The sequence below is a fragment of the Leptosomus discolor genome, chromosome 14 (assembly GCF_034619465.1).
Source record: "Leptosomus discolor isolate bLepDis1 chromosome 14, bLepDis1.hap2, whole genome shotgun sequence".
NCBI lineage: Eukaryota > Metazoa > Chordata > Aves > Leptosomiformes > Leptosomidae > Leptosomus > Leptosomus discolor.
Genome location: NC_141404.1, coordinates 6,071,399 through 6,097,165, shown reverse-complemented (window position 1 = coordinate 6,097,165; position 25,767 = coordinate 6,071,399). Strand labels below are relative to the sequence as shown.

Sequence of the window (25,767 nt, the reverse complement as noted above, 5' to 3'; positions counted from 1 at the left end):
CGGCGGATAATCCACAAGACTCTGAGCTCCTACCAGGAGCCAGTGTGAGTAATTCCAGAGCATTTTCCCTACCTGTTGGTAATATAGCAGTCCATGGGCACACAAGCTTTCCACTTTTTTGAGCCATACATACGGGAAGGTAAATTTTCTGTAATCCCTGGGAATATCCTTTCCTTTCCCCTCTTCCCAGTAAAAATTATGCTATGGTTTTTAAGGAGGAAGGGGTGCAAGCTGCATCGCTGAGAAATCAGTACATGACTCCTCAGCACTTTGTGCATCATTAGAGCGAGGTTATTAACAGGACTATGGAGGGGGCTGAGGGCAACGAGGCTGTCATCTGTCTGGAGGATGATGTGTGAAAGCAAGGAAGGCAAATGCAAGTTTGCAGAGGAAATATGCTCCATTTGTGAGGTTTCCTTCCTCTGAAGCAGACTGTGAAGAGCTTCACACCTGAAGATAACCTGGTGGTAGTAAAACCCTTTCCAAAGAAGGCTGCAGGACAAGAATTACATGAAGATGGCAGGACTACTCTCCTCAGTGGACATCTGACACAGCTTCCATGTTGACATGTGCTGTATAAAAATTCAAATTCAGCAACAACTGGCAAATGTAGCTCTCAACACCTTAGACCACACAAGAATTTGGGAAATACTGTGTTGGAACTAATGCAATGTGCTTTGAGATCTTCATTCAAAAGACTTTGTGTAAGACTGAACGTCATACTATATACAGTACGCTGTGATGCTAAATATATCCCTGCCCACCAGGAACAGCAGCAATTTGATTTGAGTTCTATCTTTTAAACCGCTACGGATATCAACTCTTGCTTCCTTCTTCTCATTAACACTGCTGCAAAGTGCCTGGCACAAATCTACATCAAATGAATATAATTACAGATGAAAACACATTGCATTAACTTGTATGTCTGGCCTTCCCTTGCTTTTTCTGTCTTACCGCTGATCTTTCCTTCTTTTCTCCTTCCTTTTTTGTATGGCAGTTTTGCTTCTACTTTTCTTCACAATTCGCCTTCTCTGTCCTTCTTTTCTTTCAGTCTTTCACCTATTCCTTGTTTCAAGCCCAAAGTTGATTGCTTTGCCTTTTTTTTTTCAAGTTTGATTGATTTATTCTGCACTTACGTAAATGATTTTATACAAAGCCTATCAACTATAGAACTCCCTACAGAATACCACAAGCACTGCCACCCGCGTAGGTAAGAAGGAAAACAGTGAAGTTAACGAAGTGCTAAATTAAGTAAGAATCTCTTACATCATACTTTGAAGCTTGCCAAAATCTGACTCTTCAGACGTACTGCAACAGCAATTTTCTAAGGCACAGGTCCTTTGCAGGCAAAAATCTTTAGTGTTGGGCAGGAAAAGAAATACAGAATTTCCCAGCTGCTACAGGTGGGAGCAGAGGACGAGGCAATCTTTCAAACAACCAGGCCCCAAGTCATCAGACCATCACAACTGCATGGCACCCAGAACAATGTGATTCGTCTTGCCTGCTATGGAAAAGAAAGAGAGGGAAGATGAGGGCAGGTACTTACTTTTCATATCTCGTCTGAAACACCTGCAGGACTTCAGGCAAGTGAATCTCTGTTGAAATTCTTTGTATTACTCAATCCATCATTGCTTAATTCATCTCATGAAACTCTTAAATGGTACCCAGGCTATAGGCTGGCTCTCTGCAGAGTTGGGAATTACATCCCTAATTACAAGATATGGTACTGCCCTAATAAGAAGTACTGTGCTCAAGAAGTCTCCACCCAGGGGGATGAGCTTTGACCTCTTTTAACGAAGACTGCAAAATTGTTGATAAGAACATTAAAGCAAGTCACTGCTCCAGAAACCACTCATTCACTTGCTCTAAGCACTCTGGTGCTGGTTGCAGAAATTTGCTTTTGAGTACATCTCGCTAGTCTGAGCTGGTGATAGTTGTCTGTCCCTCAGTGCTATAACACAGATTCGGAGCAACAGCACACAGTGGTGTAGAAGGGAAACCAGAAAGGCAGATAGATTACCTCCACAGAATTCACTTGTTTTACCTCACAGTCCCCTAACAGCACCAGGGCAAGCTCAGCTCAACAGGTCCATTCCAGGCATTGCTGGAGAAATTAATCTGAATTTTTCAAGCATCTTCAGGATGAGTCCTCAGAACCTCTGGAGATGAACGGCTCCTCTACAAAACACACCCTACCCCAAAAAGAACTGGGCCTTGCTGAGCTGTCATTATTGCTCCTCACGTTTTCTTTCAAACAGCACCTCTTGCCCTAAGAGCGCTCTCCCTCCTCACATCGGCAGCAAAAGACTGCAGCAATCTCTAACTGGGGACATGTTTTCTCCTCCAGCACAGACTCGTAGCATTTAACAGCAAACCTTCAATTATCACAGCACATGACCGTAAAACTTGCTCAACTGGAAACGTTCAGCTATTTCTAACCTTGCCTTCAGTCATCTTCTTTCTTTTGCCCCCAAAGCCATCTAAAAGAGTATTCTCCTGGAACCTCTGCGCAGCCTGCCTAGCACAAAGTTAAACCATAAGTCAAAATGATTAAAATTCTATGGAAATACATACATCTCCTTCAACACTGTACTGGGAATGTGGCTCCTAATGGGACATCACTACACATTACTCATAAGGCCAAGACATGTGGCATTTCCCAGAGAACCTGCACATTCTCCTTTTTATGCCAGATGACTTATAAGCAGCAATCAGTCTTTTCCTTTTGGGGCTGTACCTTCCATACACATAATTTGAGTCCTTAAAATGAATCCCCTGATCTGGATTCCACCTGCTTGGGAGAAAAAAAATAAAAATAAAAATCTTGGAAATATATAGCAACAAGAAACTGGCAGGACAAACTCACACTCCCACTGTGCCAAATTGCAAGTTTAGTAATTCTGTTTTCTTCCCGCTGAGTGGAAGGTGTCATTAGCTGCTGTATTTAGAGCCACAGAAAAGGTTCTTGGAGCAATCCCCAGCTTCCCTCTGAACCAGGTGGCTGATGACCACGGGAGGTCTCTGCAGCTGGGGACCTTCACCTTCATCTTCCTGCAGTCACCACTTCAATTTTTATTTAAAGGAATTAAAAGGGCCAAGTGGCACGATATGAAGAGAAACCCTCAGGCTATGTCGTCCTCCTCTGGGCTGAAATTCATCCCTGCACCAGGGCCACTTTAAAGTCCCTGCACCGCATAAATCACTCTCGGGTGCTTTTAACTCAAGAATAGCTTTCCTTCTGGGAGAGGATTTCTCCTCTAGACCAGTCTCTGTGGAGCACCCATTGAACCAAATCCTCATTTCTCAAGATTAATATAACAATTCAAAGAATCATCCTCTTACTGTGAGCCTTGGAGGGGAGCACAAAGGCCTTGGAAATGTCCTGCAATCGCACACATGCACAGCCGGGCTTGAGTCTCGTCGGCTGGCAACAATTCTACACGCTTCTGAGAACGTCAGCCCAGCTGACCACGAGGAGGCCTCCTGCTTATGCCAACGTGCCCGTCCACAGCAAATGCCTGCGCTGGCTTTGCTGGCAGCCCTGTGCGACGAGGAGGAGGAAGGGCAGAGCGCCGTTGTGCTTGCTCAACGGGATTTCAAATAAATAAAGATACAAATCCATAACCGTGGGTGGTTTTCATGATGCGTGCAATGAGGAGGGGAAGGGGAACCTGAGGAATTGCCCCTTTCGTGTGGTGACCGAGGGTGGGAACACCCTGCTGTTCCCAGAGTTGTTTGGGATGGTTGAAATGAAGACCACCTGTGCTGCCTGAGAATTGGGAAAATCCGCACAAACATTCATTATTTATAAGATAGCTGTCCAGAGGCAAATTGCCTGGAATCCATTAAAGGGAGAAATCCCAGCTCCCTCTGGCAGTTGCCTGGCACAGGCCTTTTCCACTGACACAAAGGGAGGGAAAAAAAAATCACTTTCATTTCTAATTAATCTTCTGGTATATAATACTTTTAATTAGAAAAAAAAAATATATATCTGCATGCGCTTTGAGAGAGGAAGGAAGGAGCCAAAAGTGAGGCAAAAGCTCTGGCATCTTGGCTGCAGCTCAGGCCTTGTGCTTCTTAAATCTTCCGGAGCAGGTGAACCCCACAGCCTGCTGCTCCGTGCCCTGCCATATGACCGAAGCCCCAGCAGCACTTCAGGGGGCTGCTTTGGAGATGAGGACTGGGACCGTGTGTGTACAGAGTTGGCTATTTACCCTGGAAAAGAAAATCCAGGTGAAGATAAGCGAGGGGGAAAGTATTTGAAAGATGCCTTGGACAGAAACAAAGCAGACTCTTGGACAAAGCATGGGCAAGACAAACAGAAAGGCCCAGGGACAAGGAGATCCAACCCATACATTATCTCTTCAAAATAATAACCCCCCCAAAAGTTCAATCCCCAACCCCAAATTTCCTAGCCCTTCTTTCTTCTTCTAATGTCTCTCTTCCCTGCATTCATTATTAATGCCACTGGGGGTACAGATTTGCACTTTGGTTTCTGAAAAATTAATTCAATGATTAAAATTTCAGTCCCTGAGTGATGGAAGCAGCTCAGGCAAGCTGGAGATGCCCCTTTGCAGTCTGAAAGCCTTTGGTATCCTGCCCGCTTACCCCCTGCATGAGAAGCCTCCCTGTAGACCTAGCTCAAGGGGGAAAATCTGGTAGGAAAATGTGTTTTTAAATGGATCAAGTTCTGCTTTTGTGGAAAAGCCATTTCAGTTTAATATCCTATCAATGCTCGATGCAGTGCAGAGAGCAAAACCCAGGTTCTTCCAAGGCTCAGGTACTCACAGCTTTCTACACAACCCCCTGGGTAAGTGAAAATCTCCAAATGCATGTAAATATTAATCAGCACTGTACATCTATCACTCTTTGGCAAGCTGACTGTTGGCTGAGAGATTTTTGGCGTGGCTAATGAAATTTTCTATGACACTGTGCTTAAAATGAAAGAATAGCAGAGAAAGGCCCTCAGAGAAAGACATCTTCTCAAGTCACAAAAATATATCTATCTTCTCATCTGCACCCACGCCTACCAGTGAGAAGAGCAAGACCCGAGGAACCTGTGAACTGCTGAGGAAATGGTGCCAGATCGCACAGCGCCCACGCCTGGGAGGCAATTTTGCCCCCTTCCAGAAAAGTAGGGACCCCCACTGCAAATTCAGTATCAGCTGAGGAAGGTCCTTTCCTGGGCTGCAGCGGAGCTACCCTTCTCATTAGCTCCACATCAAAGGAAAAAGAAGGCAAAAAGCCTATGTAATTCTCCACCCTCAATTCCTGGCATTGTTATTTTTACTTATTTTAAAACAAACGTGAGAGGGAAGTCAGAGCTCTGAGCAGCACACCGAGCTGAGGAGCTCAGAATCCTTCTCCAGATTTAGATAAAAGGAGGAGGAGGAAGGGCTGTATTTAAACTTACAGATACCAATTTCATTCTTGAGGTGCTAAAAAATGGCAAAATAGAACAAAACCAAAAAAAAAATAAGACTGCCTTTTCCATGGCACTTTACTGAGTAAAAACCCATCTAAATCTTTGAAGCAGAATAAAGATGGCAAACTCCTCCATCCTTGGGAAGCCACATCTTCCCACTCACATACCAGCAACAGGCTGAGAACATGGTGGGAACTCAGAGCAGCCCTGGCTGGATATTCCCCATCAGCCAATGCAGTGCTGCTTGTGCTGCCGTCGTGGGGATAAGAAAGGGACAAAGAGGAATGGGAAGTGCTGTAAGTAACTGCCGAAATCCTCTGCAGGCAGGAAAGTAGCAAAGCTCTGAAACTGAGAACTGATTTTCTCTGAAGCAACAGGATTAGTGACAGCCCACGTTGCAGTTCGTGGGGTCGTGACAACTACAGGAATGCTGAATGCTCGCTCAAAGCCAACTCCTGGATTCAGATGCTGTGCGTCTGCTCCTGAAATATTTTATCAAAGTTTCTAAAAACTCTACTAAATCATGAGTTTTGGGGAAAAACCTCTTTACTAGCTCCAGAACAACACACGCTGTGTATATCACCAGCACAGTCCTACCAGGAACAAAAAGCAATGTGTGGAACACTTACTTTTTACCACATTTGCTGAAACTTTGCAGGGTGAATGTGCAGCATGTTGGTTGCTTGGAAAGCTCCCTGCTTTTCTTCCTCGAGATATGGCTTTGTGGAGGTTTCGGAATATGTAAGCTTTTACGTGCTGTTCAACTCTCGAAGTTATTCTGAGCTGAGAGCCTTTAGCCTGTGGTCTGCAGGACAGACAGAGCATCAGTACATGCAATATTAGCTGCCTCGCATGCTGTCACGTGTCAGCCTTCCCACCTCGGGTCAGGTTCATTCATCCTGCTCTTACAGAGTCCAGGTGGTTTTACTGAACCTGAGCCTATTAGATATCCCCTTCTGAAAAGGCTCCAGAGCAGGACACATCCCACCTTCCAGCAGCGTTGACTCCAGCCTCGTGACACCAGCACACCTGAGAGATGACGTGCTGGGGCACACAGCCCTGACGCTCTGCACAGAGCAAAGAGGAAATGGAAATGCTGGAACAAGCACTTTGGCACAGCTTCTTGGCTGGGCTAAAGGTTTATTCCTGGGATGCTGCTTTCCTGCAGACTAAGGAAAATTAAATTTAGCACTTTTCAAATAAATAGGTTAAGGCTGAAAGGACACTATTTAGGAATTTACTGCTTACAGCAGCCTCAGAGATTATAGATCCATCACCGTCTATTACCTTGCTAGTTACTGCTTCCACTCTGTCTATCTTCCCTACTTACAGAGTGGTCCTTTCATCAGGTCTTTTTCTGTTCCAACTTGAAACTGTCATCACTCTAATGGAATTATATGAAGAAAAACAACTTTGGGCTGCAGTGACTCTGCCAAAAAGCCAAGGACGTCTCCTGTGCTTCTCCAGGACAACACGGTGAGATTCTTGCCTGACAGAGACATGCACAGACGTCTGACAACCTCCCGGGAAACACAGCGACGGGCAGCTGTTTACACACATGTCCAAAACCTCTGGGCCTCCCTGCAACAGGCAGCTGGGCCCTTGCAACACCCAGAAACACAAGAGCTTTCACAGGGACCGGCAAACCGACAGCTGACTGGTAGCTCTTGTTGCAGATTCATCATAGCTACATTGCACATGGCACGAGAACTAGTCACCCAATGCACCGACATGATTATAAATCCCTGCCTCGTGCTCCATGCACCTCTTCCACTATCTGCTTCATATAAAAATCATCTGCAGACAGTCCCCTCTCCAGAGTCGGATACATCCCAGAAATGCAAAGTGACAGCTAGCACATGAAATGCTCTCCGGAGCCTTCCATTAAGATGGACAAACCCTTCAGTTTAAGGCTGAAATTTATGTCAGCTCCCCCAGAACACAGTTGAGACAGATCCACTGTTACCAGCTACCTGCTTTAGCTGAAACCGAACATAGATAGGGACAATTAAAATTTTCAAGCCTCAGTTTGATATATTCCCTCCAAGACACAGACAGGCAGGCTTGTCTTCTTCCAGAAGGTAAAGATGCCATCAAAAGATAATCTCTGGAGTTAGCAAAGCTGGAGGTCATCCTCAGCTCTCGAATGCCCTGCTTCCCCCATGGAGGAGAAAGCAGCAATGTCATTTAGCTACGAATCCTTATAAGACAGATTTGACATAAAATACCTTTCTGTGCCTATTCCTCAAAGGATGTTCTCATGCCATTCGCAAAAAAGAAAATACATTAAATCCAAAGTCCTAAAATAGTACTGAGTTACCTGCTCTTACTGTTAACATTCACATGGGGCAGAATGAAATGGTTTTTGCGTGTGGAGTTAGGATGATTCATATAGTTGTTTGTTTGAAGCAAATGTGAGAACAGGATAAGTTTTTCACCATTTCCATGTATATGAATAAACAGTTGATACATTATTAAAGCCTAACTTTAATCTGTATCCATGTTAAGTACTAATTCCTTAAGTATACACACTGTAAAGAGCTAAGCTGCAAAAACTGTTGTTCTGTAGTGTAGGGTAGGAGTCCACCAGAATCACAGCAGCCAGTCCCCATAACAAAGCTCGCCAGAAGGATTTTCAGCATAATGCTGCATTCTGTCATTGCTCCACAGATACAGCTCTGTGGCAAGGACACCAGCATTAATAGATTCATGTTGCACCACTGACAAGACATGTTATGATCCAGAAAGCCTGCATGGCACGTTGTGCTTAAGACTCCCTGATGCTGTGAAGTGCATCAAATCTTCAAGAAATGCCACGACTGAATGCCTGATGTGCTTCCAACCCTCTCGAGCAATAACTGCCTCCAAACAGAGGAGGGATGCCTTGGAGCAAAGCAGAAGGTATGCTCACAGTGGTCATTATTTTCTCTTTCCTACAAGTGGTTTCTCAAAAAGAAAATGTAAGAGACTTCTGCTTAGGTAAAGGTCTCGGGGAATACCCAAACACAGCAGAGACGGGGATCCCACGAAGAAGAGCTACCTAACAAGCTTTGAAATATGGGCTCTTATCTTAAACTGGCAAGCCAGTTGGAGAGAAAGCGTATTAACTGGTTTATGCAACACTAACTCCATGGTTAAGAGCCATGTAGTAATTGAGCATTCAGACTTTGAAGTGTGGAAGCAATAAGAGGATGAGAGGAATGTATGGCTGCGAGATACCAGGTCCCGTCTCACCCTTGATGGTGGCCCTTTGGCTGCCAAAGCAGACCTCTGACCACAACATACCATTCTCTGCTCTTCACTATTACCCTACTACATCCCTCCCTACTCACCTGCCAAGCCTTGTGGGAAAGGGCCAACCACCTTGTTATCCAAATCAAATTTAGGCTGAAACCTTTTAACTCTGAAATCCTAGATGTGGGCACAACACAAGTGTTTATATTCACAACAAATAAAGGAGATGACCTTTATGTGAGCTCTGATCCACTCTTCAGTTGGAGACAATAGCTGTCCCAAGACCATACCAGCAGGGGAATCTTTTGCTGTGTTTCCATATTTGTGAACAGGTTTGTTTTGGTGGGTTTTTTTTTGGGGGGTTTTTTGTTTGTTTGTTTGTTTTTTACACACACATACCCTCTTCCCTCACTGGCCATCAGAAAATCTTATGCCCCAGTCAAGCATGGGTAGTAGCTATAACTCCCAAAGCAAGAGATAAGTCCTAATTATATTTGTATTTAAACAACATGCTGCTTACTCGAGAAAGAAGAGAGGGCAGCGGCTGCCACTCCCTTCCGCTGGTGGCTTTGTGCAGGCTGAGCCGTGCTGCTATGACCTGGGGCACTCACACGCCGCTGGGTGCTTTGCTGGATGTTACCAGCTGCAGCTCTCCTCAGAGTTGTTTCCTGGAGCTAACTGCTTTTCCTAAAGGTCTTCTCACAAACCTGCTCCTGGAACACATAGGGAAAAGGTGAAGGAGTAGCACAAAAGTCATCCTGAAGTCCCTCAGCAATGCTCCGACTGCATGCCCTCTGCACCACCACCTGCTCCTCACAGCCAGCTAAAAAGAGGCTTCAGGGATGTCGGTGTGGAATCACAAGCAGAGGAAAGGGCCAGAGGGATTGCTAACGCCCCTGACACCATTTGCCACACAGGGATGGCATAGAAGACGATGCTGTGACAGTCTCGCTGTGGCTGAATATGCTGGCCTTGGAGCAGACCAACACCAGCACAGAGGCCCTGAACTGAACCAAGGCAGGAGAGATGGCCCGTCCCTTCCTCCTCATGTCCAAAGACAGATGAATAGTTGAGACTCTGAAGCAGCCAGGGAAGATGGCTGAGATGCGGGGTACCCAGAAACTCAAGACTTTTCCCCCACGAAAGGATAAAAAAAACTCCAGCCATTTCCACTCCTTTTCATGCGCATCTTTGAACATAACCACATGCAAGCAACCAGCGGGGCTACGGTTTGCTGACACGGCTCTGCATGTTCTGCTAATTCACAACAGAGCAGCCAGGGAAAGCAACAGAAAGCGTGCATCAAAAGCTGCTTTGCAAAACACCCGTTTCATGTGAACTGCAGCGAGGCCTTGGTATTCCTCCAGCACTCGGACTCAAAGGCACCACCTTTTCCTTCAAGAGCGTCGACCACACAGGCTCTAAGTAGAACATCTTTTGAAACTACCAGAGACTCATATACATAAACACATTAAATGAAGAGATTTAATGCCAGTTGAAGGTGGTGGGTACCCACAGAAAAGGAAGACAGTGGCCCCCGGGCCCATGCCAGCTGCACCACACTCCAAGGGACAATTAGCTGTGTCCATTCGTGTATAACAAAAGCTGGCTGCACCAGTTACATCTCCAACCCATTCACACGCAGCTTCCCCACCACAGAACATTTTGAAAAGCTTCTCAGACCCCTGTGGAAGTCCATGAATGGTAATAATCCTGCACCCAGGCGAGGAGGATAGAGAAAACCAGAAGGTCGAGTGACCTAGTGCAAAGCCACCCGGCGAGTTAGTGGCAGAGATGGGAACGAGAATCTGGGAGGGGTTTTGCTTATGTCCCCTCTGCTTTATCCCTTATTTAACATCGTCTTTGTCTCACAGTGTGTAAACACAGCCCTGTCAGCCCACACAGTCCTTTGTAAGCTGTTCAAATACATCAGCGGGCAGATGCAGACATCCTCCTCTCCTGAGACCTCCCACGGGGAGACCGGGCACAGCCAGCGACAAGAACAACCCTTCCTCAGCAAATGGCAATCGTGCGGGTGCCGTGATTGGGGCCGGGGGGAAGGAAGAAGAAGCTTTTATTGTAGCAGGTAAGTCAGCCAGGATCTGCTCTGCCTCCTGCTAACTTACACTGACACAGCAGCAGCTTTTGTGTTGTCTGGGGTGCAGGGTCGTGCTGTGGTGTGCCGGGCTGCCTGGCTCTGCCGTGCGGCACGAGGATGGAGTCAGCGGCTGCCTGGTTTGGGGCACACGCAGAGCTAGGGCACGACCTGCCCCGGGCGTTGTCCCACACCACACACCCCTCCGGGGCCACGCAAGTTGCTGCACCAGCCTGGATGCTCTGGTTTAATTAAATTCTCATCAGTGACCTGTGTTCCATGTTAGTGCACATGTCTCTCCCTAGAACACAGGGGCTGTCTTTCCCGTTTCATTAAATAAGAGATACTTTAATGAAGGAAAAGGGGATTTGGAGGGAGGTGAATTGTAAACTTACTAAAAAAAAAAAGGCATATTCCAGTAATTTGGTTACTTATTGTTACTGCAGAGTCATGAAATCATTAAGGTTGGAAAAGACCTTTAGCAACATCAAGTCCAACCATGAACCTAACGCTGCCAAGACTACCAGAAGCTGCAGAAACAGATGCTGAGGTCCTTTCAGCTGGGATCGCTGATGTGTCCTGTTGCCTGGATAAGGCCGTCAGCAGTACTGACAGTGACGGTGGCTGAACTCAGGTGCAGAGTTTGTGGGAATAACTTGAAAGGTGCCTTTTTTCAATGCCCTCCTCCTTTGCTGAGAGAGGGGAAGTGCAGATGGAGAGGAGAGCTCATGCCACCACAAGCAGAGTCCCGCGGGGAGTGAAACCTGGAGATAGAGCACTGGCACTGCCATGCCCTTGGGGCATGAAGGAGCAAAGGGAAGGGGAACCGCAACAGCAACTTGGTGGCCAACATCTGATGATTACAAAGCAAAAAGGGAATTGCAGAGGCATCTGAATCTCAGATGGCATCTGTGAGCCAACCTCACGTTTCCTGCCCAAACCCAGGCCTGCTTTTTTGAAGTGACGGGTTATGCATCTGCCTCCCAGTGTAACACATCACTCACTCCATCAGAGAGGATGCACCCATCAGCAAGACAAATCTCTGACCTTTCAGAGCACCTCACACGTACCATCCTCCCACCAGTCAGGAAAGACTCAGTCACTGGAATAATTCTCCAACATCATCAGCATTAATTACCTGCATGGCTGGGTCTACCCTGGCAGACTCACAGGCATGGCAGGGAAGGGGAGCAAGTGGTGCCAACATGCTGGAAATGGGTATTGCGCCAGACTGACAGGTAACAGGGGAGTGTATTCCCCAGCCCAAAGCTGCTCTATGTCGCCCATCAGCACAGTCTGTTTATCCTCACAACAGTGTAGTGACATTGGCAGAAGCATCATCCACCTCATACAGATGGGAAACAGAGGCAGAGAAAGAGCATTAACTTTGCTCAGTTGGAACGAGGCTTCAGCCCAGCCCCCTGAAGTCTTGGAACAGCATCTTTTCACTCAGAAGCTCTGCAGTAAAAAGAAAACCTTCTGTTAAATCTCTCCACTATCCTTGAGGTTACTGGTTTCATTTGAAATACAAAACCAACCAACCAAAAAAAAAAACCAAAAAAAAAAAAACCAAAAAGGAAAAAACCCTACCCTGCCCTAGGGGATAGGCAGTTGTTTAGGGAAGCACATGAGAAAGAGAGAAACTGTGTCAGGAGAAAAAAAAAAAAAAACAAAAAACCAAAAAACAAAACATGAGAAAGAGCAGAATAAGATGAAGACAGTAGCAAGAATTAGTTAGGTCCTAAGATGAAACAGGCTGCTATAATATCTGAAAGAAAATGACACGTAGGAAGTTTAAATACAGAATCTGATGCTTTAACACCACAGATTGCTCAACAGCTTCCGTTTTAGAGCTGCTGATTAGTGCAACCCAAGGGGGGGTCCTTGCTGACCCTTCCAGGAATCTCAGGGCAATCACCTGGCAGGCACAGCGACGGCAGGCACTCCTGGAGCTGAGCAGAAATCAAGTCTCCAACAGCCACATGGGCAAAGTGAAAACAAAATATAAAAATAAAATAACTTGTAATTAACAAGAACGAGGAGTTAACAGAGGCCTACAATCTCTAATCAGTCTCTTGCTGCCTGGCCTGCTCCACCGATGAGCCCCATTGTTATTTTTGATTGTGTGTGCAAGAGTGCGAGATGGCTGCTGGAAGAATAGCACTCCATCAAAATTGTGATTTCTTTCTCCCCTCAAGACTCATCAAGGGTGAGGAGGAAAAGAGGGGAGAAGATAGAGATGCAAAAAAGAAACAAACAGCTAGAACATCTTCTCAGAGATACTCTGCCAGGTTCAAGGAGGAAATAACTGAAACTGCAGGTATGACAAGTATGTGGACTCAGATTCAGAGCTCCCAACAGTGCTGTCAGCTTTAAGATGAAACAAGAGCACTCAGGCAAGTAAAAGCAATCCCTGTGTTAACCATCCTGCTTATTCTGAGACGTAGGTTGTTCACTGGTGCGCCCTGGCCAAACTGATGCTAAGGCCGCGCTGGAATCTCAGCAGACTGGACTCTCTGCACGTTTAACCAGACCTTTCAGCCAGCAGTTTGTCAGCATCACTTTGTGTTAGAAAAATAGCCTCTGAGTTCCTCCTTATTCAATCCAGCCTCATTTCCCTCCTCAAGAAAAGAGAACTAAGCTATTACTGCTTGCGTGCATAGCTGCCCTCTCGCACCTTACACACCTTGTCAATACAGAGGCAGGGTACACAAGTGAAGGGGCAAGCAAAGGAACGCTGGGAAGTTAAAGAAGGCATCTGTCCTTCCACCGTACCCTTCCTCCCTAAAAGCCTTTATCCTTTTCACCCTGCTATGTTCTGCCTCTGCACCCACAGTGAACCGCATCAGAAGCAAGTGTTCACTTTTCAGATTGCCTTGAAGTTTGATAGCGACAGTTCCCCTTACAGATCTGCAAACCAACTCTACGTAACACCTTAAAGAGGTGTGCATCAAAGACTGCGTGCACAGTGGCTGTTAATTTAACAGGTTGCAGAAAAGCTGTTGATTTTATTACCACATTACCAATCCAACGGGACACCAATAAAGGTTTTATTTTGCAGCAAGAAGTGCCAGCCCTGCAGCTGGCAACATTCTCAAGCTGTGTCAAGATGCTTCTGATTTTGTTTGCTGTCTGATGTCTTGGTTATTCTCTTTCAAGGCATAAAGCTTAGCAACTTGAGGATACTCTTCAATGAGCTATTGCTGGTGTCCAGGTTTCTATGTGATAATTTTAACAGCAAATAACAATACGGGCAAGACCTGGAAGCAGAGAGAAATCTGTAATCTGCAAGGCTGGGCTCTGAGGGTACAGAAAGTATCTGAAGGCAGCCTTTTGGCCAGGACTATTTATGAGCTCACACACATAACAGTGGTGTAATACTGGCATGAGTTTGTCTGGTTTAACTTCCTTACCAACCAACTTAGACCCAAATAATTTATACATGAATTACTATGAAATCTGAGCACACCTTTCTGAGAAAGTAGAGGAATCTGAAACCAGAAAGATCTCAAATGCTGCCAGATTTGATGTAGCTGTTACACAGGATCAGATCGATTGCCTTTCCAGTCCAGGATCCTATCAAGAAGGTGACCAGCACCACATTCATGCCACAACAGTGGAAACAGTTTACCTGAAGCACAGTAAGTAATCAAGCACAGACTGCACTCTCTGAGCACTCTTCTTGCTCTCTCTTCTTCAGTCAAGTCCTCATTTCCAAGTATTTTCAGAGGATGGAGTTGAATGTTGCCAGGTACAGCAGCACCAAAACCATACGTAGACACAACCCAAAAGATAAGCAACATGCATGGGAATTTTCTTCCTAACTTCTGTAGTAAGAGGTTGCCTTTAAACCTCAAAGCAGAGAGCTCTGCATGTCCCTACTTAAGGTAAACGTAAACTTGTACTGTAAAACTAGGTATTGGTATTTACTCACAACGATATCTTATAATTTGAGAAAATGTACTGAGCTCCTGCTCTCAGCAGCACCTTGAAGCCATAGGGTCTATCAAATAAAAGGATTTGCACTCTTTTCATTTTAAATCGATCGGCTTCAAACACTTTGGCTGGGACTGTGTCTTTAGGCACAGAAAAAGCCAACAATTTAATTTCTTTGCACTGTTTGTTCATTTATACAAGTGTCTCCAAATCATCTCCTCTTCAAATTTGACCAGTCTTTCTGTTTACCAAAAGACTTTCTTTGTCTGAAACAATTGTCATTGCCTTTCCAAAGGCCTCATTTCCTTATTCTCACCCAGGATCTAGCCAGAGACAAGGGTAAACAGCACGATGTACACACAGCCAAGCAATGACATCCTGATTTGCCAGCGCTTAATTCGAAGGTGGCTAAGCTGACTTTGAGGCTCCCCAGCAACATTAGTTTGTTTAACAGTATCTTTAACGGACTGTTACAAAGGGGGTCATCTCATGGGTGGGCTGGCCTAGACGCAGCAGTCAAGCATTACACAGAACACAAAGTCTGTGTCACAGCCTAACACATCTAATGTACCAGCAACGGGAACAGAATACGAAACTGGCAAGTGCCCCAGTAAGTATAATGCATTACATCCCCCACATAAAAAGCATCAGAAACTAAACCTCTGGTAAGGAATCTGTAACACTGCTTTCCACAGCATTTAATTAAAAGAATAAAAAAGAGCAAACAAGCAAGAGCAAGCTGGGAAGTCTGAGATGCACCTCGCTGCCTATGCACTCACACAGAGGGTTTGAAAATCACTGGAACATCCTTCAAGCTGATGAGCTCATCTGTTGCATTGATAGAGATCTCCAATAAATACTGATACGGTTTCACTGGAATTCAGTGCTCACTTATAGATGCAGTCATTTATATTCACAGCATGGCACGGTGATTAACCCTTTCATTGAAGCTGTAATTCCAATTAATGCAAACTGGCTGGACACATACAGCATGTAAATAATAAGCTCTACTACAGTAACAGCATACCTTGGTTGGGAAAACCAAGCACGTCTTTCATCTTCATTTAGCTTTGAAGGGGTTACATTACAGTAGCTCCTATTGCATCCCTGCTATTGAAGCCTCACGGAAAATTAAATGCCACCAGCAGTGCTACTGAAATATGCTCTAAAGTTTACAGGCAAACTACAGAAGCCTGTAAGGTGCCATGGGACTTCTCTGGTTTAATTATATAGACCTTGTTCCATAAATTGCTTGAATGGAATAAATACAAATAGCATTCCCTGCTTTGTGACTTCTTTGGGTTAATGAAATGCACACAAACACCCACAGTCTGCTATAGCTCAGATTCCACAGCATAAACACACAACCTCGCTGGAAGCCGCAATCAGGATTCAAGCCTTGGTACATACATGAGAACCAGCAGCCTGGACTCAGCGAGGAAATAACTTGTTGTTTATATTCTATTGCTATTCTAAGCTGCAGACAGTGGGAACTGTCTGCAATTTACTGAACAGGGAGAAAGACTCAGAGATTCTGTTGTTCAGGCTCTAATTGGCAAATATGCTTCTCCTATCTAAAGAGGTGTGTGAGGGAGGAGAGGCTGAGGAATTCCATGAATCAATAAGCAACCTAACCCTTGGCTTTGGGAAATGTCAGATCTGCTCTACCTGGTGACATTCATCTCCATCCTCTGGACATACTTGGGAATAAAGACTTGAGTTAAGAAGAGAAAGCAAGAAGAGTGTTTAGGGAAAGGAATATGTACTTTATTATTCACTCTCCTACATGTAAATTCTTTCTATTGCCATGACAAGAAGGAGAATTTGATCCTACCGGAGACAAACTACCGAGACACCAGTCAGTTCTTGTTCATGTGGCCAGTATGCAATTTTCTCACATTTTCTTAACTTACTCCAAGCATGCCACCTCTCCTACGATGCAGGAAGAACTGCTAGTTGTACTATCTGGCCATGGCATACAACAGACATCTCCAGGAGTTTGCTGAAGTTTCATTCACTAAACATTTAACACTACAAGTGTAAGCACAGGCCTCCGGAGATGTTAGAGCTAACAGCATTGCACCCTCTCAACAGAGAGCTGTTTTCAGGATTCAAGTACCTTAAAAGCAACAGAGTTATTCTCCTCCCTGGACACTGAGCTTTCTTTTCTTGCTGCCACTTGTCTCAGTTAGTCCAGAACCCTCATAATGCCAAGTAATACAATTGTTTTGGGGATATTTTCCTAGTCTTACTAAGGATCCTAGGTGCTGTCTTATACTTACCCTAACTCACTTTATTTGTTGTTGTAGTGTTTTGTTGTTTGGTTTTTTTTTCTGAGGCTCTAAAGTTGCAGAACAGGAAAACTTTTGTCCTGTTACGTAAAGAAACGATACTGCAGCAATCCACATGCGGCACACAGTTGTAGGTCTGTAGAAAGAGAACCTCCCCAGTTCCTGCTTGCAGAGTTTCCTCCTGTACTGAACACCTCCAAAACCCTCATCCTTCTCATAAATGAGAAGTCACCCCGGGAGGATCAGTGCGAGGCAGGTATGATTTTAACTGCCAGTTTTGTTTGCCACCAAGAAGCAGAGAGTTCTCCCATTGACCCGTAAACTTGCGCTGTTGACACTTGAACCAACGTAAAGATGGAATTTATCATCCTGGTGACTCTAATGTCACACCTCAGCTCTCTAATGTACCAGCCCAACTGTGCTGGCTGGAAGGTAACGCAGAAGAAAAACAGCGCCTATCAAGCCACAACCCAACCTCAGACCACCTAGCTAGACCAATAAAGGTATCAGACTGACAGAAGACAGACTGTTATTGCTCCTCATCTGTGCTGTTCGCATAAATGGCACTTCACACACACAAGGATGAGTTGCTGCTCAAAAGGGATTCCAATTTACATAAAGACAAGATGATGACACGCAGACAAGCTAGAGAATAGCAAAGACAGTAAGGACATTTATCTCGTAGTGAAGTAAGGATGCAATCTTGATGGTTACATAAGGTTTTATTGCCGTGGCATATATAACTGATAATATAAAAAGGTGAAGTGCAAGGCCAGATGCCTTAGGTATTACGCATATACAGTCTCTTCTCTTTACTCCTGACTTTGATATATAAGTGGGAGACCAGATGTCAAATCTTCTAAGGTAATTTTCTAAAAGAATCAAGAATCTTTAGTTCCCTCATAAGGAACACCCTGTCGTACAGCAGGGGACAGTTATTTTCTGATCACTGAGAAAGGGTAAATACATTCTGGCATGCTGAAAACCATGAACCCAAAGATGCAGGTGCAGCGAGGGGTGCACAGACCTACCTTAAAAAGCAGGCAGTCTCCTTGGTGCTCGGCGTAAATGGACGTGAGCCGATACTGGTTCTCAGTCGTGATGTCGATCTGGTATCCCGTTAGCGTGTAGCACACCTTGCGAAACTCCTGAATCTTGGTCTGGAAAACTTCTTTCAGACGCTGGTTTTTTAGTTCTGCACTTTCCACTTGCTTCTTCAGCTCTATGTAGGGGAAGAAAACGGGTGCTTTGTTATACGTCATCAGCACAGAACCCTTGCGCCGTACTTACAGTGCTAGCCAAACTAAGTGAATTGAAAAGGTTAATTAAATTTTTAAAAAGTGAAGTAAGCAGGCTGAGTAAAGAAACAGGCAAGCTAGATTCCTCTCCTCCTGGCCCCAGCAGACCAAAAGATAATAAACTGGGGAATAATGAAAACAGACGTTTCTTGGTGGGATGGATTTTTCTTTTGCTCAGCCAGCCTTTTAACAACGTACGACAGAATTCAAAGCTATAGCATCCATTTCCCCACATGCACGCATCTTATTTTCTACACGGAACCCAAGAGAAGGGTGTTACGCTACACGAAGCAAGAAAGTGGAAAAATGGTTAGAAATACGCCTCTGTATGGTTGCATCAGGAGGAAGCTGCCTATAAGGGAAATCTCCTCCAACGTACTCTTGATTTGACTGTAAGTGCTTTGATCTCAAATTGACACACTGCTTAGGAATCCCTCAAGATTCGGGAAGGGTCTTTTATTGTCATTAAAAGCTTGAAGAGTACCACTGCCTCTTTGCATTTGCTACCTGAACTGGACTAGTCCCTAGAAGAGAGGTCCTGTGAGACTGCCTGCCACTCACCCTGTATTTTATTGCTACAAAGGGAGCTGCCAGTACCGTGAATCCTTCAAGAGGATACACAACAATTACCATGAATCTTTCACCCAAGGTGCCTTCTGAGTAATTAAACCTCGATTTATCCCCCCATTAATTACAGAGATTGGCTTTACTTTAATATACACCAGAGATGTCTCCCAAGTCAGCCTGTTTTATCAACACTGCAGTCCAGGGTTAGAAAAAGCCCTGACTCTTTCTAACAGCAAACAAACAGACTTCCTCACTCGCATACCTCTTTGTCATTCTGAGGCTTAAGGCTTTGTCTGTGCTGTGCTCAGAGACATAACTGCAGCACGTGCAGGCTGTATGTCTTTATCTTAGCTAGTTCAGGGTCCAGGAGTAGGACAGCAGACACTTCAGTGCAAGGGGATTGCTTGTATGAAGGAAGGTTTTTTGGCTGGGCTTATGCAGGCCATGCTAAAGCACTACTGTTTCCCAAGAGAGCTGGAAAAGTTTTTGCTCGAGTATTTGCTGGGAAGTGTTTCCATTGACCTCCCAAGCGTAGTGCTGGGAGAACGTAGGGTGGTAACTGCAAGGCCACGGGCTGGCGTGGGATTCACCTCTGAGCAGCTGCAAATGCACCAGGAGAATGTGAGTCTCCTCTTATCTTCTGCACTGCTTTGGTTAGGCGCTCCGGGTGGGACAAAAGAATAATTCAATGTGTTAAGTTAAAGTGCCTTAAATGCCACTGAGGATGCCCCTGCTCAGAAGTACTTTGGCCTTAATCCAATTCAGCTTAATCCCCAGGCAAGGACAAGAACTCTTTAATGGTTAAAGAGAACTACATGTCCCTTTACTTCTGAGTGAGAGCATCCACACAGGGAGAGTTAGCACTGGCCTACTCCTTACCTTCCGTTAATTCAGCTCCACCTTCCCGAGCAGCTTGTGGAGGTGATGTACGAGCAAAGTATTTCCTTTACTCCCGGTCTCCCCCCACTTGTATCTTGCTTTATCAAGGGGAGCAAGCCAGTCTTGGGGAACATCACCAGTTTGTTCAATAAAACACTGCTATACAGGGAACCCCTCAATTGCTGGGGGATGTCAGGTAAGCAGAGTATCCAAACCCTGCTTACAAGCCCAAACGGTTGTGGCTTACACACTGCCCCTTCTCATGAGCTTGAAAAAGCTGGGTCTTTCCTGACCACCCACCTTCCCATTCATACCAAACTCATTGTGCGTGATTAGCTCAACCCTTCCCTTCCTTGGATTGTTACAACCTTTTCCCCATCATCTCAACTGGGTCTGGTCTTTGATTAAGCAAGTAATCAGCCTCTGAAATCAGGAGGTTAATTGGCAGCTCTGACCTCAATATTCTCACAGTCTTCATTCAGCTATGCAACTGTTAAGGACAAAATCCTAAACATGAAAGTAAAAATTTAGTGACCACTTTGCAGTGGTAAATAACATTTCACCACTGTCAGAGACAGCACTGCCTTTAATATATCGCACATGTCCAACAGCAATATTTTTTTTCCTAATAAATGCAGCCTAGCCTTGGAAAAGTAAATCTGCCTTTTTTCCTACTGCATCTCAGAGGCTGCCTTTCCCGACTTTTACAACCTTGGAGGTGGATGGCACCCTAATTCATTAACTCCTTGAACAGCTTTCATTATTCATGAAGAGTTAGCGCCTTTTCCACTGTTTTGTCTCTCAGACACGGCATTGCTAATGGCCATCTCGAGCATCCACACACCCGTTGGGTTGCAGCTTTACCACCCACCCAACAGCACTGGCCTAGTTAGACTACAACCACGTGAATCTAGAATAGCAACTAAGTGATGGCAACTGCTTTCCTCCACTAGCCTCAGGGTGAAAAAGGAAAAACTCTGACTACAATCCGTCTTTTATGCAAGAAATCTTGAGCTATTCGATTTAACTGAAGGACTAGCAAGCCTTCACTCCCGACAGCGTGCCCTTGCCTCCTCCCCGCTGTTCCTCCTGGCCCTTTTTCCAGCGCCTGCGGCAGTTTTGGTGTATTACCGCGTCAGCCGTCCTGGCTGAAGGAATTAATCTGCATGAAAAACCTTATCTCCTTGTTAGAGATGCCTTGTGTCAGCCACTGGCACAAGGTGCTGAACTCTGTAACTGCTAATGTAGATGCAGCTGAATGTGCCAGCACCAGGGATGGGATAAAGCCTTGTCATCCCCTCCACGGCTCCGTTAGCAATTCCCCAACGGTGTTTCTTTAGCTTGGGGACGGGGCAGAACACAACAGGCAGGCACAGGGACACGATAGGAATGCTTATGTTTGCAACTGCCCCCAGTGAAAGGTCCATTGAACCCTGACTGTAAAACAGAGATCGCTCTTCCTTTACGCCCAATTAAACCGCAGTCCTCAATAGTTCAGCTACAGCAACTGCTGATGCCTACCCACCTCCTGCAGTATTTATCCCGTGGAAACAATTCAACTAGGGGCTGTTCCCAGATTAACTGAGGACAGCACTCAGGACTGCGACTGCTCCCCCTGAGGGCTCTGCCGACACAACCAAGAAGACACTTTGTGAGGAGGATTCACGGAAGAGTAACTTGATAGGAAGGTAACCTGCGACTTGAGAACGTAGGATGGGATCCCCCTGCTGAAACAAAGCCGTTTGAAATGCCCTAGTATTTCTCACAGCTTCCCACCACACTTCTGCAGGGAAGTGATCTCCTGCAGCTTGTGTGTCACACCAGCCAGCCCCAGGCCAACGTCTCAGACACTTTGTGGTGTCTAAAGTGGCACAGGAAGCCTGTTTTTAGGCACTGGGTACCTATGGAGCCTCTCTGCACCATGGCTCCGTCCACGTACAGCCCTGGTCCTGAAGATTCCCTGTACCCAGAGAACAGCACAAGCAGCATATGCACTGACTTGAGGACAGCAATTAATCTTTCTAATATTTCCCCCACCAAGTGAAGATACTAAGCTAAGAGGCAGCTCATTGTTTGCTCTGTGTCTGAATTCAAAGATGTGACGGCGCTAATTCTTAAGCCTCACCTAATACCACTAATTCCCACCAAATTTCTAGCAGAGTCAGGAAAAATTGATTTAAAAGTCATCATTTGCACAGAGTGCAATTCAGCGTATTTCAGAGCAACGTTTAAGGCACAGCCATAGAGGCCACTGAACACAGGGATATATTTTCAGGATGGATCGAGGTGCATTAACAGAGCAGGTTTCTGATGAGAGCATTACTGTTTCCACCTGTTTTATCTACCACCTACAGAACATTGAACATCTTGATCCTTTAAGATCTTTCACAACATCTGGAGAATTAGGTCCAATTATATCTTTAAAAGGCAGTGTTTGAAAATCAGAATCCCTCTATTCAGAGTACCTGTTTGAGTTCCTGCGTTCGACTGTTACACTTGCACAAAGCAGGCAAGTAAAGTTGCAGGTGTACTCTGCAGAAGCCACGGATGGGGAAAGTCACACCATAAACATCCTTCACCCCAGAGAAGGGATGTCAAAGGGCCCTCACTGAAGCGTTAATGAAACAAATAAGAACAGAGAAAATAAGCGTGAGATTTGGCAGGCTATGCCTTGGTCAGGGATAATGACTGGCTGTTTACTTTGCCTGCAAAAAAAAAAAAAAGGAGGACAACAGAGGGAATAGGAAAAATAAATGGAAATCATACTGCCCCGTCTCCTTTGTATTCAGGCCAAGAGTACGTACAAAAAGTTGCCTGTCCTGAAGAGTTCAATGGGGAAAAAAAATCCTCACTGAAAAAATCATTAATCTGCTACAAAATTAATATTGCCAAATTATTAACTTCCCCCTAATGATGCTGCTTCTCGAAACACCTTGTATTTTCAAACACTTTTATCGACTTTAATGAATAATTCAAACTATTTTGGATAAATAAATAAAATATGAGTTGGGCTTTTTTGGTCTCATATTGAAAATGTCACTGCTTTTTATTCCATTGCTTTTACACTCCTTACATCTGAAAATGTTCACAGCTGCCTGGAAATACCACAGCTTTGGCTCTTGCTTCGAGTTCAGCTAGGTCAATCAATAGCAATAGCAGTCTCTACACCAAAGAAAACCAAATCCATGCTTAACCTTTTCCCCGGGGAAAGAGGAGGAAACAATGTGGCTCTCAGCATGCCAAAAGCAGCATGAAATTAAATGTATCACTAGTCTTTTCCAGGAAAACACAAATTTGTTCTGCCCATACTCAAAGATGCCACAAGCCATGCAGCTGCATTAATTCAGTTGTGATCCCAGCTAATATATCTCTCTTTCTCAGAAAGGCCTCAAGTCCTTTCTAACTCTCCATTAAAGGTTACTGTCCCTTAGGAACATGTTTGGAGGTCGGTCACTCCAACACACACACAATAAAGTATTTACACATGAATTCCCCTCCCTGCTGACCCTGCCAGAATGCCTCAGACGGATGCCACCCAACATTGCTATGGAGGATACCGTATTTTTACCAACCCTGGCTCTATTTAAACAACAGACCGCTTAGATTTTGTTTCCAGCCTATAGGAGAGATGCCAGTACCCTCTTGTTCACAAAAGGTCCATAACGGGAAGAGGAAATGTTGTTGTCTCAATTACAAGAAGCAGGGCCACAATTACCCTTATTCTTTCCCACCTACACAAGCTGCCTCTCTCCATGTCCATAACACTGGGCCTGCCATGCAATGTCACCCATCAATCACCCCCACTTGTACCCCCAAACTGTTATTTGATTACACTCTCTTATTGCAGGTCTGTTCTTCCCACCCAAGTCTCTGCAACTCTAGCGCCACCCTCCCAAACCCGAAATCCTTCCAGTCATTCCCCTGTTCAAACCTCAAGCTGAAATTTTGTTTTCCAGCTGTAGTTTATGAGGAACAGTGTCTGAAAAGAGTTCTGTTATATTCTGTGAAGGACACAACATAAAAATAAATTGTATCATATTAAATAAAGGGTAACAGAAGAAGAGCTGAGCATTTTCTGATGTAGGCAAGTTTATGACCATTGCTTTTGAGAAATAAAATTCGCTTTACTAGATTTTATAGGTGTGTTTTATGCCCCGGGGAAGTGGGACCACGCAACCCGACTGGCGCGGCAGCCCCATGCCACCCTTACTTGACCTTACAGTCTGGCAGACTCAAACTGCTCTTTGCAAAACTTGCAATTTGTGACATTACAACCATGAATTATAACTTTTCTTGAAGGTAAAAACAGTTTTATATTCAGACTGCACTGGCTGCTCAATTTTAAACCTAAGTGGTATTTATTTGATCAGTCAACATTGGTTTATTTTTAAACCGTGTATGTACCATATGGTTCAGTGCACCTCCCAGCCCCCTCCTCCAGCCACCAGCTTGCCCTTCCAGCAGCTCCAGGAAGAGTTTTCAAAGGCAGCACATTACAAGTAAAGGTCTCCACCACCATGGCTAGCTACAGCTCTTGCACTGCCCAAGAGCCCTCCACTAAGAAGATTTCCTATGTGTTCCTCTTCACTGAAGATGGTTGCCTGAAGCTCCCTATTTCAGACAACCCATGGATCTTGACAAGGGTACCATTTCTTGGAAGAAAGTCCATAATTAACCTTTATCTTCAGACAACCTGCATGAAGTGGCAGAGGACAACAGAAGGCTAGGGTGAAAAAAGCAGGACATTGAGGACCAGAGAGAGGAAGCTATGGAAGAGGAGGAACTTTCTCTTGTAGCACCTACACACACACATAATACAGATTAGGACCAAGTAAAGGGTTCTTCTCTTTTCTTCTGATAATGCTGAGATTACAACCCAAGGTCACAAAACTCACAAGCACACTTGAAGGTGGCCTATGTACAGGGTTCAGCCCTGGCAGATGAACCATCACTGAGCGAAAGGCTCCCTCAGGGGATCCCAGCGTGGGCACTGCTTGGAGCTTTCTCTGCCCTTCTCCTTGTTGGCAAAGCTGTTTAGGAGTGGAGGAAAGCAGGAAACAAGTGGGCTTTTGGAAGCCCAGCTCAGCTCCTCAGCGACCCCCCGCTGCGTGTCCACGTTGCTCTCAGTGAAGGCAGTGCAGCGTTGTGTAAAGAGACCCTGGGTAGCTTTAAAATCACTGGCTTTAATGATGCGAACAGCCTGCTTGCAGCAATACAGAACTCAGCAGGGATGGCAACATTCACCCCAGATGCAGGATAAATCTACCTCAGGAGAGCTATTTATTGCCCAAGGTGTTCACCAATTAGTATGATACGGCACAAACCGTTGGGAAGTTAGGATTGTCACACCAGTCATAAATTGTGAACCAACCACGAAGCCATCTCCCTCCACACCCCAAATGATGATTAGTCCTCTAGCCACACTTCCCTTCTGTATCGCAACTGTAGACCAACAGTGCTTCCCAGAACAAAGTGATGGCAGCTGGAGCTAGTCATTAACTCCAGATGCAAAAAATAGCCCCACCTTAAAAATACAAATGTGCTGTGTCACTTAAGTTTACAGGAAAGTAGTTACCTTCTGCTTCTAGAACAAGCCAGCAGATATCAGGTATAAGTCTTCCAGTCTACCTGTTTTCCAGCTAATTTATTTTGGAGTTACAAAATAAAAAAAAAAAAAAAGTCACTGGGACTCTTCATGTGCTGCAGTTCAGGGAAGTCTGGTAGCAGGGACAGGGGCATAACCTGTGTCGCTTGTCTGAGGAAGGAGAATCACTTCTCCATTAGGCTGCTTCCAAGAAAAAGAGTGGTTCTGAAACCACTCAAGTGTCTAATGTAAGAGTTAATCCTAGGGAATATATAACTAACATATATAATACACATTGTTAATTACATGGAGTGGTCTGCAGAAGCATCTAACAGACAAATTTATCCCCTGTCTGATCACTTCCCCTGCACTCTGCCCATTATTTTGTTTCCACTGGCACATCACTACTATTACTACTACCCCGAAACACTGGATGCTATTTAAACCTCTGAAACGGC

At 45.0% G+C, this 25,767-nt stretch overlaps 1 protein-coding gene across 1 annotated transcript in view; it reads right to left on the bottom strand.

Annotated features, from left to right (window-relative positions):
• MAD1L1 (mitotic arrest deficient 1 like 1) overlaps positions 1-25,767 on the bottom strand; it is a 372,012-nt gene that overhangs the window by 74,275 nt on the left and 271,970 nt on the right. Inside the window, exon 16 of the mRNA XM_086473014.1 lies at positions 18,013-18,203. Coding sequence (XP_086329140.1) covers positions 18,013-18,203 — 191 coding nt within the window. The remainder of the gene's footprint in view (positions 1-18,012; positions 18,204-25,767) is intronic.